The following is a 15,889-nucleotide window of genomic DNA, read 5'->3' as shown; positions in this document are numbered from 1 at the left end:
CACATCTTACCGGCGGTGGATGAAACATTAGCCAAGTTGGAAGGTGCCAGAGTTTTCACAAAGCTAGACGCTACATCAGGCTTCGGGCAGGTACCACTCCATAAAGACTCTATGTTGTTGACCACGTTCATCACACCAGAGGGCAGATATTATTTCTAACGCCTGCCCTTTGGTATATAATCAGCCCCCGAACATTTCCAAAAGAGGATTTCTCAGCTGATTGATGGCATTGATGGGGTCTGGTGTCATGCTGTTGATGTCCTGGTCACAGGGAAGGACCGAGCAGAGCACAACGGCAAGCTGCACAGAGTCCTGCAAAAATTCAGTGAGGCGGGGCTCACCCTGAATGAATCACCCCACAATGCACTGGACCTGGCCAAACCCAACGCTGCTGCACTCACCTGCGCCACCCATTGGAAGGACATGGTATAGAGGACGGCCAGACACGAAGAAGAAGAACCCTGAATCTTTTGTCCATGTTGCAGCATCCTTTGCCGGACACCGGAACCTGCAGTGTGGGAGTGAGGGGGGCAGGGTAACGGCCCCTTTTGGGCGGGGGAGAATGTTCGTCCCTCAAGACTCCTCTCCCTGGCCCTGCCCCTTCTCAACCTTTCCCCGACCCTGCACCCCAACCTGGGACTTGATGATTGGGCCGGAGCTTCGGGAGCTGCGTGCTGGCCTGCGGTCCCCACCCCTGGTCATCCCGTTGCTGGCCCCCCCTTCTCCTCCCTTTTCTCTCTTTTGTCCTGCAGGTGGCCGTGGGTGGCTTGTAGCTTGCATTACGGAGCACAAGTCTTTTCCTGACCCTGCACCCCAACCTGGGACTTGCTGATTGGGCCGGAGCTTCGGGAGCTGTGTGCTGGCCTGCGGTCCCCACCCCCGGTCATCCCGTTGCTGCTTCCACCTGCCTGCTGTGCTGTTGCCGTCCCTGACCCACCAGTCTGGCCTTCAGCAGGAGGGTCCCCCCTGATGAGCCTGGTCCTGCTCAAGGTTTCTTCCCTCCTAAAGGGGAGTTTTTCCTTGCCACTGTTTGGCTTAAGGTTTTTCTCCCACTAGGGGAGTTTTTACCTGCCATTGTTTATGTAATAACTGCTCGGGGGTCATGTTCTGGGTATGGGTCTCTGTAAAGCGTCTAGAGACAACTCTGTTGTATTAGACGCTATATAAATAAAATTGAATTGAATTGAATTGAATGAAAAATGTCAGTTTGCTCTGACAGAGATCCGTTTTCTGGGCCATGTCATAAACAGTCCAGGCATTAGAGCGAACCCAGATAAAATAAAAGCGATCCTTGACATGCCTGAGCCGCAGGATGTGGCCGATGTTCTACGCTTCATGGGCATGGTGAACTTTCTGGGGAAATTCTCACCACGACTGCCGGACTTAACAAAGTCCTGCTCCTCCATGCCCAAGTCAACCAGAACATCCTCTGAAAATATTAATCAATTATAACAATAAAAACACTAATGAAACTGGCCCGAAAAATTAATAATAATATGACTGCTGTGACGTGTTTAACTAAAATGTGTCCTTAATCAACATCAGAAGTGTCTTCAATCTTTAATCAGTCAGTCTGAATGTTTAAAGGGTTAAAAGTGTTGACTGCTGTTTGGTGTCATGGTGTTCAAACACTGAACATGAGCAGACATTTCATATATATACTGTATATTCACACACAAGTAAATGCATATGTATATGTCAATGCCAAATGTATTGATCTTCACGATGTCCCGTCTTCTCGCAGTAGATTGACGGCACGGATTCGACAAAAAGACCAACTGAGGAAGACGGTTCAGACACAGAGACGGTTTTAGAAATGATGGTGAGAAAAGAAAAGTTTAACTGAGAAAAATGATTGTATCCTTGTCAGAGATTTTAATTTCTTATTTACAGATTCTGTGCTTTTATTCTCAGATTTTGAGTTTGTTTCACATATCTGGCGTTGAGTTGAAACAGAAGTGATGGAGGAGGGACCACGCGTTCCATCATTTCTTTCATGAGTGTAGATCAACTCACTTGGTGCAGCTTTATTGCCCCGTTTTATTGGAGTGTGAATTTAATTCTGGCTTCATATTACACATCGCTCCTTTAACAAAGGCAGGAAAGTACGAGCACGACCAATCTAACGACATCACTAACAAACATCTGGAACTTATTGCTCTGGACAACCAGCCTTTTACAGCTGTTACAGATGTTGGGTTTTGAGCCTCACAACACAATTTCCCGTTGGTGTTTCCAGGCGTGGCGTTACCTGCGAGTTATCATCTGTAAAAACATAGATGGAATCCAGGTTTTTGAAATCACTTTCAATAAGTTACTGCAAGACTGTGTGAATCAGAGGAAGCCCACTAACTTGGAATTAATTACTGGCAATGAAGACTGTTTGTGCTCTTTAAGATTAAAAATGAATACAGTTGACATGGTGAGAGCATCTCAATTCTACTACGTTAGATTTAATGTCAGTATGAAGTATCGCAGCAGAAGTTTAGCTGCATAAATCAGTCCTGGTGTCAACAGTCTGAAAAACCTTCATTTAAAGTACCAGCATATGCAACCCAGTCTCACACAAAAACGTACCCTGCCTACGTTGGTCCAAAGTGCAAAAACGTAGAGGGGCTACAATATTAGCCCTTGAAATGTATAACTGTTACGTTTTTTTAGCCCTTAAAACGTATAACTGTTACATTTTTCTGCCGATTCGTTTTGCGCCCAAGTCACGTGACTTTTAAGATTCTGGCCGTGATACCAACAAACACGGTGGACATTTTTCATTTTTGATCTAGAAATCTAGAAATGTAATCAAAACGCATTTCTATGCAGAAACTAACTCAAAATATTGATTTTCTTCACAGCGTGTACAGCAACCAAAAATGTAACCATTTCACGTTTTTAAAACGTTCCACATTTACATTATTCTGACGAGATCTGAAAAAACCTTGCAACCACGAGCAAGCAAGAGATTATATACATTTACCGAGTGAATATTATGAAAGTGAAATATGTATTGCTAGAAATGTAATCAAAACGCATGTCTATGCAGAAATTAACTCAAAATATTGATTTTCTTCACAGCGTGTACAGCAACCAAAAATGTAACCATTTCACGTTTTTAAAACGTTCCAGATTTACATTATTCTGACGAGATCTGAAAAAACCTTGCAACCACGAGCAAGCAAGAGATTATATACATTTACTGAGTGAATATTATGAAAGTGAAATATGTATTGCTAGAAATGTAATCAAAACGCATTTCTATGCAGAAACTAACTCAAAATATTGATTTTCTTCACAGCGTGTACAGCAACCAAAAATGTAACCATTTCACGTTTTTAAAACGTTCCAGATTTACATTATTCTGACGAGATCTGAAAAAACCTTGCAACCACGAGCAAGCAAGAGATTATATACATTTACTGAGTGAATATTATGAAAGTGAAATATGTATTGCTAGAAATGTAATCAAAACGCATGTCTATGCAGAAACTAACTCAAAATATTGATTTTCTTCACAGCGTGTACAGCAACCAAAAATGTAACCATTTCACGTTTTTAAAACGTTCCAGATTTACATTATTCTGACGAGATCTGAAAAAACCTTGCAACCACGAGCAAGCAAGAGATTATATACATTTACTGAGTGAATATTATGAAAGTGAAATATGTATTGCTAGAAATGTAATCAAAACGCATTTCTATGCAGAAACTAACTCAAAATATTGATTTTTTTTCACAGCGTGTACAGCAACCAAAAATGTAACCATTTCACGTTTTTAAAACGTTCCAGATTTACATTATTCTGACGAGATTTAAAAAAACCTTGCAACCACGAGCAAGCAAGAGATTATGTACATTTACTGAGTGAATATTATGAAAGTGAAATATGTATTGCTAGAAATGTAATCAAAACGCATGTCTATGCAGAAACTAACTCAAAATATTGATTTTCTTCACTCAAAAATGAAAAATGTCCACCGTGTTTGTTGGTATCACGGCCAGAATCTTAAAAGTCACGTGACTTGGGCGCAAAACGAATCGGCAGAAAAATGTAACAGTTATACGTTTTAAGGGCTAAAAAAACGTAACAGTTATACATTTCAAGGGCTAATATTGTAGCCCCTCTACGTTTTTGCACTTTGGACAAACGTAGGCAGGGTACGTTTTTGTGTGAGACTGGGTTGGCATATCAGATATCAGCAAATATTCAACATCCTGCATCCCTCGTATTTACACACACAAATCATGAAACAAAATCTTTACCTCCTTCTATTTTTTTCCTCTTCTTCCTTTCTTTTCTCCTTTTCCTGTATTTGTAACCAACGACTCCAGAAACCAAGACCAGCAGCAGCAGCAAACCCACCACCACTCCTACAATAACTCTGGTCCGGTCTGCAACAGAAAAACACAAGAATTAAAATGACAGTTTTAGTGTTTTTGATGTCAGTGATTTGAACTCGAGTCTCAACAGGTCACAGCACACATGAACATTAAAAGTCTCCATCTATAGCAGGAAATGGATGCAGTTGTGTGATTCACGGTCAAAGACTGTTGCTCTGACGATCTACGTCACCGACAACTTACTGCTGCAGCAGACTGATGTCATGCAGATGTTCATACCATCAGTTACGCTTTGGACATGAACATAACCAAACAGGCAGCACTCTTTCCTTTTAAATATTCAAATTAGACATGAGACATGACCAAAACTAAACTCTTTTCATTCTGGCTCTAACACTGTGTGGCCACTTTTAATCATTTTACCTTTTGTTATGTGAAGAAAGGTGTATTTCACGTATGTTTCCTCTTCATCCCTGAGTTCACATTTGTATGTTCCTGTCTGGTCTGAAGTTAAATGCTTCAGAGTGAGACTTCCTGTCCTTGATACAGTCATCACATGCTGCTTCCACCTCTCTGTAGTTATGTAGAGCGCTACATGTCCCGTCTGTGTCAGGATGATCTCTTTGTGGTTAAATGTCCAGGTGAGATACTTTATTGGATAATTGGCGGTTGAGCAGGAGATGAATGTTTCGGTGTTTGATCCACTTATAAAAGCTGAAATGACAGTAAACAAGACATGCAATGATGGAAACCCAAAACGAAAGAAAACTAAACATCAGTTGTAAAGGACAAAAGCTTTCGTAGACGACATGAACATCTCGTTAAGGTCTTCGTGGCACTGAGAGCCACCACATAAACATTTAAATGTAATTTCTACCTGGTTGAAGCAAAGTGGATCTCCTGCTGTTTGCTGGAGTGCTGACGGTGCAGATGTAGTCCAGGTCAGTATCTCCGTCTGAAAGTACCAGAGAGCTGCTGATGCTGTAAAGCTGCTGTTCAGTCTGCTGGACTGTTGGTGGGTTCTGCAGGTTCTGCAGGTTCTGCAGGTTCCTGCTGGATGGAGGACTGGTGGTCCAGGTGAGTCCAGGTTCAGGATAGATCCCCTCTGAGCTGCAGGTGATTTCATTTTGTACCTTTTCTATGTTGACGTGCTGGACTGGAGCTGGAGGACAAATATGCAGTTGTTAATGTTGTTCATGTCACTGAAACCCTGTTTACTTCACGCGCTTCAGTCTCGGTTGCAAACAGACTTTTCTGGTCATTCTTTCAAAGTTAAGGTCAAATGTATTTATATTAAAAACAACCAAGGTTTACCAAACTGCTTTTACAGCAAAAATAAAAAATAAATATCCTGTAAATAATGCATCTCAAACTACATCAGTTAAAGCACAACTAAAGATGATATATAAAGAGAAGAGGTCTAAAACTCAACGTGAATTTAATGCCAGCGAGTAGAAATGAGTTTTCAGCAGAGATTTAAATGCAACAGTTTGAGTTGTTCTAATTCACAAAAAGGTAAATTGTTCCAGGAAATGGGACCATCTACCAAAGAGACTTGCTGGTCTCCAAAACTAAAATAGACTTAGGACTTAACCCTAACCCTGACCCTAACCCTAACCCTCTCTCCTAAGGAGATCTTAAGGAGATCTGTACGAGAGCAGACCGTCGTGTCCAGCAGGAGACGCGCCGCTCCAGGACACTCAAGGACGCTCAAGGAGACGCTCTTGTCACTTACCTGGAGAACGCTGGAGAACAGTGAGACCATGTTTATGTATTTGTTTTCTTCTTTTTGGACATGGTACTACGTGAAGATCTGTACTTTCTGTTGTGGTTCGAGTAATTTCTCTGTTGATTAAGATTTGGGAGCATGATTGGAGGACTGGTGCATGTTTGACTTTTGGAATGCCTGGACAATTGGGGGGTTGCATTTGTCATTGGATGACTTTGTTTCGTTGTTGAGAGGGTTTATTTTGTTGGTTCAGTGAAGATGAGTGGAAAATTATCCTTTTATGTGAACTGCTTGAGTTGCATAAAATGTCCCTCTGCAGGCTGTTGTCAAATCTTTGCAGGTGTTTTTTCCCTCCCAAAACTCTGATTCCGTGTAAACGAGAGGCCAGGACACAACATAATGTTTGGGTTTTACCGTCTCAGCATCGTCCAGTAAACAGGCCTTAAATATCACAAAGTAAAACCTGTACTGGAAACACTTGTAATTAAATAAAACCTTTTTATGCTGTCTCAAGGTATTTATTCAGACGTATAGATAATCCAGTTTATCGTAAAGGTCTGGTGGAAACACTTTTTTTGTATTTGCACGTGTCCTGCATTACTGGATGTGACGGTCGGTCAAATTAAAGTCATAAAAATCTAGTTTCCATCCATTTTTGGTCTCGTTTATATGATGTATTTGTGCTGTAACACTACTTAATCACCATGCATTACTGCATTACATCAGGGCTTTATCTCTGAATAATCATTTGAATGATCCGCTGCCTTCTTGTTCTTCTGTTGACTGTTTTCACAACAGCGATGGTGGCAGTTACAATTATTTGTACAAAACTGAAGAGATTTTTGTTCATATTCTTCAATATATGTTCAATATTTGTTCAAAGTTGAGATCTTCTTTATCTTTGTTGGAAGAGAAGTCTTGCAGGATGAGATACAGAGAGTTACGGATGTGGAGAGAGAACTAGGAGAGTTACGCTCATAAAAAGAAACACCAATGGAAACATCGACCCCCGCAGCAGTTTGAAAAAAGTGTAAATTCCCTCAGAAACTGTCGTGTGGGCGTTACGAGTTTAACAACCACTTTAGCAGTTATTTTAACTTTGTCTCAGCTATTTTATGTCTGAGACAAACTCAGTGAGTTAATGATTATCCTTTACAATATGTTAATAAGGAAGACCTGCTAAATTGTGTTTCATTGTTCCTGCAACAGCAAATATCTGTGCTATTCTGTTTATTACAAAAAAACAACATGAACAATGGATTCAAACATCTGAATCTGCTGAGGTTTTTATTCTCCACATACCATTCACATTCAGGTGGATGAAGTTCTCGTCATTTCCAGTGATGTAACACAGATATCTGCCCTGGTCCTGAACCTTCACTCCTCTCAGCAGCAGGGAAGCGTTTCCTCTGGAGATCTGGTCCTTAAACAGAGATGTTCTTCCTCTGAACCTCTGGTGCTGCTCTCCCAGTTGGTCTTGTTTGCGATAGTAGGAGTGAACCCGGGACTCTGGTGGAGTCTCTTCAATCCAGTGGATGACAACGTCATCATGAGCTGTGAAACTGCAGGGTAAGATACAAGTCTTGCTGACCTGACAGGAGACCTGTGTATCTGCAGAAACATCAGAGGAAGACTCAGAAGAAGACATTAACAGGAAACTCAGCCACTTTGAGGAACATGTAGTTGTGTTATATCTTCATTAAATATCTGCACATAAAAAAGCTGATAGAATAAAAATGACCGGTCGTAATTATGAACTTTAATGAGGTTTTATTTTACCTACATAAAATATTGTCATGCAGTTATAAACATAACAACTATTTGTCCAACTGATAAAATCAAATATTCTGGCATCTTCACACTGTGTATGTACACTGTGTGAGAAAGTGCAAAAAAACACATCAGCACAGAAAGCACATGACAAATTTACATCAACTTCACAAGACTTATAGCCAGGAAGGCGTTGAAAATAGGGAGGTGTGGTTATCAAGTGTATGTGTAGCCGTGAGTCCGTGAACCCGCTCAGAGCTGCTCCTCAGCCAATGTCCTTGATGTTATCAGACGGCTCGGTCAGTTCTGAAACTGGTCCACAGATGTTCCTGGAGAGGGAGGGTTAGTGGGGGCAGAGTCACCTTGTTTACATTCCACCAGGGAGATTGTGACTACAGCGATCAGCCAAACCGCTGTGTCAAGGCCAGATTATAGAATCAACAATTATATTGAAAACAGACAGACTCAGTAATTTTCCGTCAGCCTTAAGTCTCTGGTTCCTCAATGGCGACTTCAAACAGACAAATTTGTGATCAATTCCCACCAAGCTGAGCTTCCAACTTCTCCAAGTTCTTTTCCATCTTGCCTATGAGCTCAAAGACCGCCGCCAGCCTGCGATTGTGTTCAAGAATCGCATCCAACTTGCGGCCCTGCTCCCCCAGCGTTAAAGTCAAAGTGTTAGTCGCAGCGCTTATCCCTTCAATCATGTCAGGCAGCTCGGAGAGAGCCAAAGCAGCTGTCGACGACTTACGCGTTTGTCGATAGACGAGGAATCCCCCCGCTCCAATTAGGAGAAATCCTGCTATCATAGATCCAATTATGAAGGCGTCTTCAACGTCCTCGACAGACATAATCTTGAGACACAAAGGCTTCCAATGTTTCCAGGAATCCAGCAAAAAAAGTCCCATCGGGGCAGGAGGGCTCCCTCACCCCCTGACTTCTCGTCGCAAAAATTTGGTAGATTGTGCTGAGAGACCAGTTAATCAATTCCATGTTTGTAGGTTTCGGAGGAGTAAAAAGAAGAGACTCTGAAGACGAGACAGGACAAAAAAGCAGGAGCAGGGCAGATAGAAAGGGAGAGGAGCAGAGAAGCGTCCGCCTTCGCTGAGAGAAAAACCGACAAAGATGAAGAGATCAAAACATTCAAACAACAAGAGAACGTCCGAGTACATCGTCCTGACTACCAAACATGAACTCAACATAAAATATCACTGATTTCTGTTAAGATCCTTCTCTTCAGGCCGGTGAGTTCAGACGTCTCTGGTGACTGAAGAAACGTTTAAAAAATGGAAACAGAAAAACACATTTGTTATTTGAAGGTTGGACCACTTCAGTTCTTATTAAATGTTTGTCCCAAAATCACTTTTAACAGCCCCCCAGCTGATGTAAATTACTGCAGCCAGAGTTGTGATGATCAATTCAATTCAATTCAATTCAATTTTATTTTTATAGCGTCTAATACGACAGATGTTGTCTCTAAACGCTTTCCAGAGATCCAGAACATGAACATAAACCCCCGAGCAGTTATTACATAAACAATGGCAGGTAGAAACTCCCCTAGTGGGAGAAAAGCCTTAAGCCAAACAGTGGCAAGAAAAACTCCCCTTTAGGAGGAAGAAACCTGGACCAGGACCTGGACCTGGACCAGGACCAGGACCAGGCTCATAAGGGGGGATCCTCCTGCCGAGGGCCAGACTGGGGGGAGATGAGAAGAAGGGTGAGAGACACCGCCCAGCGGATCATGTCGGTCCCCCCTGCATCGTAGGCCTATAGCAGCATATCTACCACCAAGCTATATTTGAGACTAACTATTATAGTTTTGTTCTATAGCTGCAACTATGACTACTGACTCTAACACACTAGAGTTTACACTACCTAGAGATTTACCAACACCAGCTAGAGGTTTACTAAACACTAACTATAGGCTTTACTAAACAGAAAGGTTTTAAGTTTAGTTTTAAAGGTGGAGGTGGTGTCAGCCTCCTTAACCCAGATTGGAAGTTGGTTCCAAAGTAATGGTGCCTGATAGCAGAACGCCCGCCCTCCAAATCTACATTTAGATACTCTAGGAACTACGAGTAAACCTGCACTCTGAGAGCGGAGAGCTCTGCCAGGAACATAAGGCACTATCAGGTCTTGTAAATACTGCGGAGCTGAGCCGTTTTGGGCTTTATACGCAAGTAATACAATTTTAAATTGGATTCTGAATTTTACAGGTAGCCAATGGTGCGACGCTAACACTGGAGAGACGTGGTCTCTCCTGCTGATTCCTGTCAGCACTCATGCTGCTGCATTTTGGATCAGCTGAGGAGACGGAGATGGAAAAATACTATTTTACAAACCTGATTAACATGTGGTTTAAACAACAAATCCTGATCGAAAACAACACCGAGGTTTCTCACAGTTGCACTGGAAGCCATCGCAACACCATCTAATCCCTTCCTAAAATGCTCTGGACCAAGAATGATAATCTCTATTTTATCAGAATTTAGAAGCAAGAAATTTCTGGACATCCAGTCCTTGATGTCCCAAGACATGCCTGAAGTTTAACCAACGGTTCTGTTTCATCCGGCTTCATAGACAAGTAGAGCTGCGTATCATCAGCATAACAATTAAAGTATATGCCGTGATTCTGGATTATACTTCCCAATGGCTGCATGTATAAACTGAACAAAATTGGCCCTAGCACTGAACCCTGCGGAACACCATAACAGACCCTTGACTGTTCTGAAGAAACCTCATGTACATGAACAAACTGGAACCTGTCAGATAGATATGATTTAAACCAACGTAGAGCTGTCCCTTTAATTCCAACAACATGCTCTAACCTGTGCAGTAAAATGCTGATCAACAGTCTCAAAAGCAGCACTGAGGTCCAGTAGAAACAGTATGGACACTAATCCCTTATCTGAGGTCCAGTAGAACCAGTATGGACACTAATCCCTTATCTGAGGTCCAGTAGAACCAGTATGGACACTATTTCTTATCTGAGGTCCAGTAGAACCAGTATGGACACTAGTCCCTTATCTGAGGTCCAGTAGAACCAGTATGGACACTAATCCCTTATCTGAGGCCATAAGGAGGTCATTCGTGACTCGAACCAGTGCTGTCTCTGTGCTATGATGCATTCTGAACCCTGACTGAAAGACTTCAAACAGATCATTTCTATACAAATAGTCACATAACTGGCTTGAAACGGCCTTTTCCAGAATTTTAGACACAAATGGAAGGTTAGAAATTGGCCTATAATTAGCTAAGGTGTCTGGGTCAAGAGAAGGTTTTTTAAGTAAAGGTTTAATTACTGCCACTTTGAAAACCTGTGGTACATATCCTAAGCTTAGGGATAGGTTGATTTGGTCCAGTATTGTCGCACCATTAAGAGAAACATTTTTGAATAGTGGAGTCGGGATGGGGTCTGACATACATGAGGTAGAATTAGCTCTATTAACGAGTGAAGTCAGCTCAGGGAGGTCTATAGGATCAAAACAGTCTAGAGTCAAGTCAGAGCCTAGGGAAGTCGCTAAAGCTGAAGAAACGCCCACAACTGGCTGGTTGATTTCTTCTCTAATTCTTTTCACTACTGAGAGCTGCAGGAATGCACGGCTCAACAGAGTTGTGACTCTTTGTCAGCCTGGCTACAGTGCTGAACAGAAAACGTGGGTTACTTTTGTTATCCTCTATCAACGTTGAATAATAAGCTGTTCTGGCTTCATGAATGGCTTTTTTATATACTATTAGAATATCTTTCCATTCACGATAGAGGTCTACAGACTTACAAGAATGCCACTTCCTTTCCATTTTACGCACGTTTTGTTTCAACATGCGAATATCTGAATTGTACCAGGGAGTTAAGCTCCTGTGGCTAGAAACCCTCCTTTTCAAAGGAGCAACTTCATCTAGAGCTGAATGCAACAAATCAGCAGTGTTACTAGCAAGAAAATCAACATCAACATCAGAGGTAGAACCCAGGTCACTGGCCTCTATTGCTTCAGTAGAGGCTTCACTATTTTCCACTGTCGCAAGATGAGCAATGGTCTCCTTAAATTTAGCAATAGCTTCATCAGACAAACATCTGCTAAAATAATACCTCCTGCCCTGCACTTCAACATCAACAACATTAAATGCAAACGTTATTAAATAATGGTCGGATAAAAGGGAGTTTACAGGTGACACCAACAGATCATCAGTTTCAACACCGTAGGTGAGAACGAGATCGAGAGTATGATCAAGACAATGCGTTGGCCCGTCCACTTTTTGTGAGATACCCATTGATTCTAGAAGAGAATTGAAAGCTAATTTAAGATTATCGCTTTCAACATCCATATGAATATTAAAATCACCCACTACGATGAATTTATCTGTACTGATCAATAATCCAGAAAGGAAATCTGAAAATTCAGACAAAAACTCTAGATAAGCGCCAGCAGGGGGCCAATACACTACCACTAACACAACTGGCTTCTCTGATTTCCAGCTCGGAAATTTCAGACCAAGCGTGAGGCTTTCAAATGTATTATAATTGGACTTAGATCCCATTTTTATTTGGAGACTGGAGTTATAAATTGCTGTGACTCCTCCGCCTCGCCCCGTGTTTCTAGGAATGTGATGATTAAAGTAGCCGGGCGGAGTTGATTCATTCAAACTAACAAACTCTTCCTCCTGTAACCATGTTTCTGTTAAGCAGAAAACATCACTGCTGCTCTCTGTAATTATATCATTTACTAACAGAGACTTGGAGCTTAACGATCGTATATTTAGTAGTCCGCATCTAATTTTTCGGTCTCTTATTGGTACCAAATGTGCATTGGTTTTAATTTTTACAAGATTATTTTGGTTAACGCCTCTATAACGCCACACCTGGTGAACTTGTGGAGGGCGGGGAACTGCAACCACTTCTATTTTGCTAGGCACCTGGTTAGAGTTACCAGTTACATAATGCAATCCTACAGTTTTGTTGGCAGGCATTGGTCCTGGAGAAGCAGCAGAGAAGTGTGTTAAACTACAGCTCTGCATCCTGGCCTGGACCCTGCATTGTCAGGGAGAGGGTCTAATGAAACAGGCCAAATTACTAGAGACAAGAGCAGCACCATCCCGGGTGGGATGAATGCCGTCTCTTCTAATCAGACCGGGCTTTCCCCAGAACGTTTCCCAATTATCAATAAAGGCCGCGTCGTTTTCTGAACACCACCGATACAACCAGCGACGGAGCGAGAGCATGCGGCTAAACATGTCATCGCTGGTCAGATTGGGGAGGGGGCCAGAGAAACCTACGGAGTCCGACATACTTTTGGCGTAGTTACACACCGAGACAATATTCATTTTGGTCACTTCCGACTGGCGAAGACGGGAGTCATTAGCTCCGACATGGACGATAACTTTACCATATTTACGATTACCCTTTGCCAGTAGCTTCAAATTTGCTTCAATGTTGCCCCTCTGGCCCCCGGGATGCACCTAACTATGGTCGCTGGAGTCGGCCTCACATGCCGGACTATGGAGTCGCCAATCACCAGGGTCGGTTTCTCAACGGGTGTGTCGCTGAGTGGGGAAAATCGGTTAGACACATGAAGCGGGTGGTGGAGTTCCGTGAACCCTTTAGGACTACGCTTCCTCCGAACCGTCACCCACCGATCCTGACTGGCCGGCTGCTCGGGAGCTGCAGGGGCTGTAGCTGTAAATCCTGTATAAGCTACAGGTGTTTCCAACAAATAGCAGTCCAGAATTCAAAACCCAGTTTGTTTACATGTTTGTGTGTGTTTTCGGGGGGGGCCACCAAGAATTTCTGCCCAGGGGCCCCTGCCCTCTTAATCCGGGCCTGGGCATCCCAGAGAAAAGATGCTGCCAAAACCTTCCAGCAGAGACCAAAAAGGATGTCAATGCATGAAAAGTTAGCCTTAGAAGTTCATGAGCAGAAAATGAAATATCTGAAAGAAGAGCATGACATGAAAAAGAGTACGTATGATCAGCAGAACACTTCATATTTCATCAACCATCTTCACTTTGGTGGTTTCCTTTAAATCATAAACATTTTCTCCTTCCATATAAAACTTTTAAGAGCCGAGCTCTTTCTGACTTTAAAGACTTAACCCTTCCATATTTTAATTATTAACACAACACTTTGCTCTCATAAGTTTTCTGAAGAGGACTTTGACAGCAGTCTGGCAGTTAGAGTTAACTATTTATTCTGAAGGGAAATAACTACAAATGTATCTGTTAACGTAACTTTACTGGAATTGTTTATCTTGACAGTTATAATTATTATTATTATTACTTTGCATTTTCCATCCCATCTTTTTTCCAATTTGGACTTGTCAATAAATAAATAATCGATGAGCAGGATTCGTATTTTTCCAGTAAAGGTATAATGACTCCTTTTTTCTGACCAAATTGAAACAAATCTACATTCAAACCTCGTGACAAACAAGCTCCACGTTGACGTCTTCACCGCCACCTTGTGGTGAAAACCAAACACTACATCAGTAAAACAACATGAAGGATTTCTGATCAAAACACTGAAAAAAATACTTAAATACATAAAAAGGTACATTTAAGTATTATTTTTGTTAGTATTCCGTTTTTTTGTAATATGTATTGTTGATTTTTATGCCCATGTTTTTGCTAAATTGTTTAAAATAACCAACCAACATCTTCCTACGTCGTTTATGTAATGCTTTTAAATCGCTCCTGACAGATCTTGAGATGTCCAATTCTGCCTGCAGATGCTATGAGTAATGTCAACAGTGTTTTGTTTTGTTATGTGTCGTGTCATATGTCAGAATCATGTTACTGTGTTGGTGCCTGTCTTGGCCAGGACCCTCTTGTAAAAGAGATTTTTAATCTCAATAAGTTTCGTTTCCTGGTGAAATAAAGGTTAAATAAAAGAAAAAATTAAATGTAGGTTATTTTGGACTTTGATTCAGGTACAGAGAAGCTTCTTCCTCCTGCTGTCGACGGTTGAAGAATCCCGTCACTAAAGTTTCAACTTACTTGCACCATAGACACATTTATGGATTTAACTGATGTTTACCCGTATTTTATATTCAAACTGACAATTGTTGGATATTAGACGTTTTTATATGTTAGTCCTTTAAAAAATATCAGAGTTAACTGCTTACTCACCATCATTAGAGAAAACCGAGGAGCACAAAAACAGACCATAAAGCATAAAACTGATGATTCTGTTCATGTTCTTCATCTCTCTGCTTCAGTTGGACGGTTCATTCTGGACAAAAGTATTTCTGTAAGTTCACACTCCTGACGGAGATTTTGTCTCTATCGTTATCTTTGTGGACTTTGAGCGGTGGGTGTGTCCGTTGCCATGGCGACTCATCAGATTGAGCCTCACCTGAGATGTGCTGTTGCCGCCGTGAGAGACTCCAGAGGTAATTATACTGGGGGAGGGTCATGATCAGCCGGACAGTTAACTAGTGTTCTAATTGATTGGCGTCGGTCACTTCAGTTCACGCCTCTGAAAAAGCGAGAGATCATTTGGACCGTCAGTTGAGGTTTGAAGAAAGTCCACTATCTTATCACAGTGGATCATGACAACCTGTGGGACCTTCTGGGCAGCCAAGTCGGTTAGTAATAACGTCAGTTTAGCATTAATTTATAATAAAGTTGGCCGGTTGTCATGTCTTTGTTTGTTTCAGGTGCAACCCAGAGATCCCAGAGCACCAGCACAGATGCCACGTAGAGGTGAAGAGATATCTGGCAGAGCCGACCTCTCCAGAGGAGGAAACTGCTCAGATACTGAGGAACGTGTCCCACCTTGTATTGCAACCTTTTCAGGATGACACAGCATCATCTCCACGTCAGCCACATCAGTGAGCTGGGGCCTCATGTACAAAAAACATGCGGTGCACAAAAAAACATGTGTACGCCACTTTCTACGCTCACGGTCGGATATACAAAAATGGATTTGAATGTAGAAAGTTGTGGTCTTTCACGCACACACCAAGGCTGGCGTACGCACTTTTCTGAGGTTTTGTCCGTTGGCGACACTCACTGGTGATGCAGTGAAGTGCAGAATATGAGGAAACGTGACATCAACAATAA

General features: G+C 41.9%; 1 protein-coding gene across 1 annotated transcript in view; it reads right to left on the bottom strand.

The window, feature by feature from the left end:
• The window catches only part of LOC133462727 (NACHT, LRR and PYD domains-containing protein 3-like), a 97,783-nt gene extending 82,672 nt beyond the window's left edge, over positions 1 to 15,111 (bottom strand). The window contains exons 1-2 of the mRNA XM_061744127.1: positions 14,954 to 15,111; positions 7,367 to 7,675 (exon numbers count right to left, since the gene is read on the bottom strand). Coding sequence (XP_061600111.1) covers positions 7,367 to 7,675; positions 14,954 to 15,029 — 385 coding nt within the window. The 5' untranslated portion in view covers positions 15,030 to 15,111. The remainder of the gene's footprint in view (positions 1 to 7,366; positions 7,676 to 14,953) is intronic.
• Between the last annotated feature and the right edge of the window lie 778 nt (positions 15,112 to 15,889).

This window comes from Cololabis saira, chromosome 16 (genome assembly GCF_033807715.1).
Source record: "Cololabis saira isolate AMF1-May2022 chromosome 16, fColSai1.1, whole genome shotgun sequence".
NCBI classification, from domain to species: domain Eukaryota; kingdom Metazoa; phylum Chordata; class Actinopteri; order Beloniformes; family Belonidae; genus Cololabis; species Cololabis saira.
Note: the sequence above shows the minus strand (reverse complement) of the source record. Positions and strands in the feature narration are given on the sequence as shown.